The 2,651-nt window shown below is 34.4% G+C and overlaps 1 protein-coding gene across 1 annotated transcript; it reads right to left on the minus strand.

Annotated features, from left to right (window-relative positions):
* Positions 1-594: 594 nt before the first annotated feature.
* Positions 595-1,524, minus strand: LOC114408762 (LOB domain-containing protein 39-like). Its single transcript, XM_028371920.1, has 2 exons — positions 1,222-1,524; positions 595-1,142 (listed from the first exon to the last, which is right to left on the minus strand). Exons 1-2 carry the CDS (start codon positions 1,454-1,456, stop codon positions 820-822), a joined length of 558 nt encoding a protein of 185 aa, XP_028227721.1. The 5' UTR covers positions 1,457-1,524; the 3' UTR covers positions 595-819.
* Between the last annotated feature and the right edge of the window lie 1,127 nt (positions 1,525-2,651).

A 2,651-nucleotide genomic window follows, 5' to 3' on the forward strand; every position in this document is an offset into this window, starting at 1 on the left:
TTTATTTTTTATAAAATTATGAAATAATTCATACTTATTTATGAAAATGATCCAATTCAAACTATGTAAGATTTGGTTTCATCAAGTTTAAATAATAAACCAAATAGATTGGATAATGAATTTACAAAGATGAAGTGATAGATTGAATCAGATTATATTTTTTATTAAAATTGATCCAATAATTCATCGAAACTCGTGATTATTACAAGATCATGCATCTCAACAATTATTGTTGCTTTCTTAACTAGGAATGGATTCTCTCCCCTAAGGCCGTAACATTATCACTACATAAAGAACTTCACCCTTTAATATATTTTATTAATATATTTTTATTATATAAAATGTGGAAGTCTCCAAGATTTTTCTTTTAACTTAGGAGGATTCTTTCTCATTCTCAACTATCTCATACCTTGTTGCTATAGTAAAGATTCAAGAACAATTACTAATTTATACTCGAATGGAAGAACATGACTTGAACTCTTAATTTTAGTTAGTGGGTTTATCACTCAATCCACTCACATAAGAAGTCTCATTTTTGTGTATGGACAGATCGAAGAAAAAGACGGGATAGGGAGAAAAAGAAAAGAAAAGAAATGAGAGAAGATGATATATGTAATAGATGATGTAATGAGAAATGAAATTAAAAAAAGAAAGTAAATATATAATAATATTAGTATTGCCTCAAAAATTATGGAACTAGAATATCGAAAGGCATTCTCTTTAATTAGGTTGTTGTTATTCCAACTTAGCTTGTTCTTGCCCCGAGCATTCAAGGTACGTAGGAGAAGTGAATCTCCCTCTCCGCTCATAATCAAATAACTAGACGAACAGATTCAAAAGCTTTTTCCCATCGTCGCTGCTGCAAATCTCTGATTCTCCAGAAACCATGGTCGACATAACCGGTGCTGTTGCATCGCTGCTTCTCTTCAAAGAATCTGACGCCAGAGACTGGAACTGATGAGAGAACATGCTTTCTGATGGCGCCACAACCTCCGACAGCGGCCGGAGAACGCCTCCGGCGAGCACCGTGTGGACGGCGGCCTGGCACACGTGCCAGTTACCGCTCAGCAGGAGTCCGACGGCACCGTTAACGGGATTAACGGTCCGTCCGCACGCTTCAAACAGAAGAGACTGAAAGAGCGCTGTAATTAATTGCATAAATGGCATGTCAAAGTAATTAAATGAATTGTGGAGAAAGAAAAACAAGAATAGATAGCGTACCGGGTCTGTTGTTTAGTGGGACGGAGGAGATGAAAAACATGAGGTCGCTACGGCCGAAGAACTTAGCCAGGAAGAGAGTTGCATGGGCCTGTGCATGCGGACAATCGATCCAGTTCAGGGAGGATCTCAGGCTGCACCTCTCGCTGCATCTTTTGCGGAGGACTCGGCAACCATTGCAGCTCATGCTTTTTCTTTTTTGCTGCCTCGGGGAATCTTTATCATAGAGGAAGACCATCACCACATCAATAAATAAGTTATCATCAATGCTACCAACTTTTTCTAGCACACACACTCGACTCAAATTTCATTCTACATTATTACCTCTCCTTCAAACAAACAAATACTACCTTATTCATTAAAATAATTAAAGTTGTTAGATTGATTATTTTAATTATTAATATCATAAATTTAAAGTTTATTCTAAAAATATTAGGAAAAACCCAAGTTTCATCATTTAAAAATAAAACCAAATTAAAGTATATAAATGAGGAAGAACCTTCACCCCTTAAGCTAGTTTTGGAATTGAGTTAAGTCTCTCACATGTATCAGGGTCATCCACTATTATTTTATTTACGTATTTTTTTTAATAAATCAAAACATGCCCTTTATTTTTAAAATTTTTGGGACAAAAAATTATTAGCATAAACAAACTTATTATTGGATTCTAACTTGAAATTTTAGTGATGTTTTAATATAAAAAAGAACTTAGTAAGTGTTATGATGCATACTAAAAATGAATATCTAAATAATTCACTACGGTTAGTCTAATAATGAGAAATTGGGCTATTTTGCACAAAGTACTAAGTTAAAATGTTGCTACTGCTATTGTAAAAAAATTGTATATTATTAATTGAACTAAATATTGGTAACTAGTTTTAATTAATTTAAGGCTTAAAATGGAAGGTTAGTATTTGTCTTGTCTTGTGTTGTTGGTTTTTTTTTCTCTCTCTCCCTCTTATTGTACCAGCCCATGTAAGTTTGCAATAAAATTTCCCTTCCTTCCTTGGACCAGCCATTTCGGCTTTTTAAACTTCCATTTCTCCAGCCCAATTATGGTCGACGTTCAGCTGGTCTTTGGGCTAGTAATGCAACCATTGGGCCATCTCTTATTCCAATGTAGAAAGTAATTGTTGGGCTGGATCTCCATCTCTGCTCCCTTAAAAAATATTATAATAGTATTAGTGTTGTAATATTTTTCTTCTCTTTTCACCGGTATCAACTACAGAAAATTATTTCTTACATCATCATACTCTAACCTAAAACCTTAAAGCTTAAATTTATGGGTCTTCTTCTCGTTTATATGGTGTTCAACCTTTCCACTTCTATCCGATGTGAAACTTTACCTCACACTTATAATTCACAGACTGTCAACAGGAATAAGAGTTGAGTGAATTTGATGAGGAGTGAAATTAGGAGTTCCTATTTGTTTG

Source organism: Glycine soja, chromosome 4 (genome assembly GCF_004193775.1).
Source record: "Glycine soja cultivar W05 chromosome 4, ASM419377v2, whole genome shotgun sequence".
NCBI lineage: Eukaryota > Viridiplantae > Streptophyta > Magnoliopsida > Fabales > Fabaceae > Glycine > Glycine soja.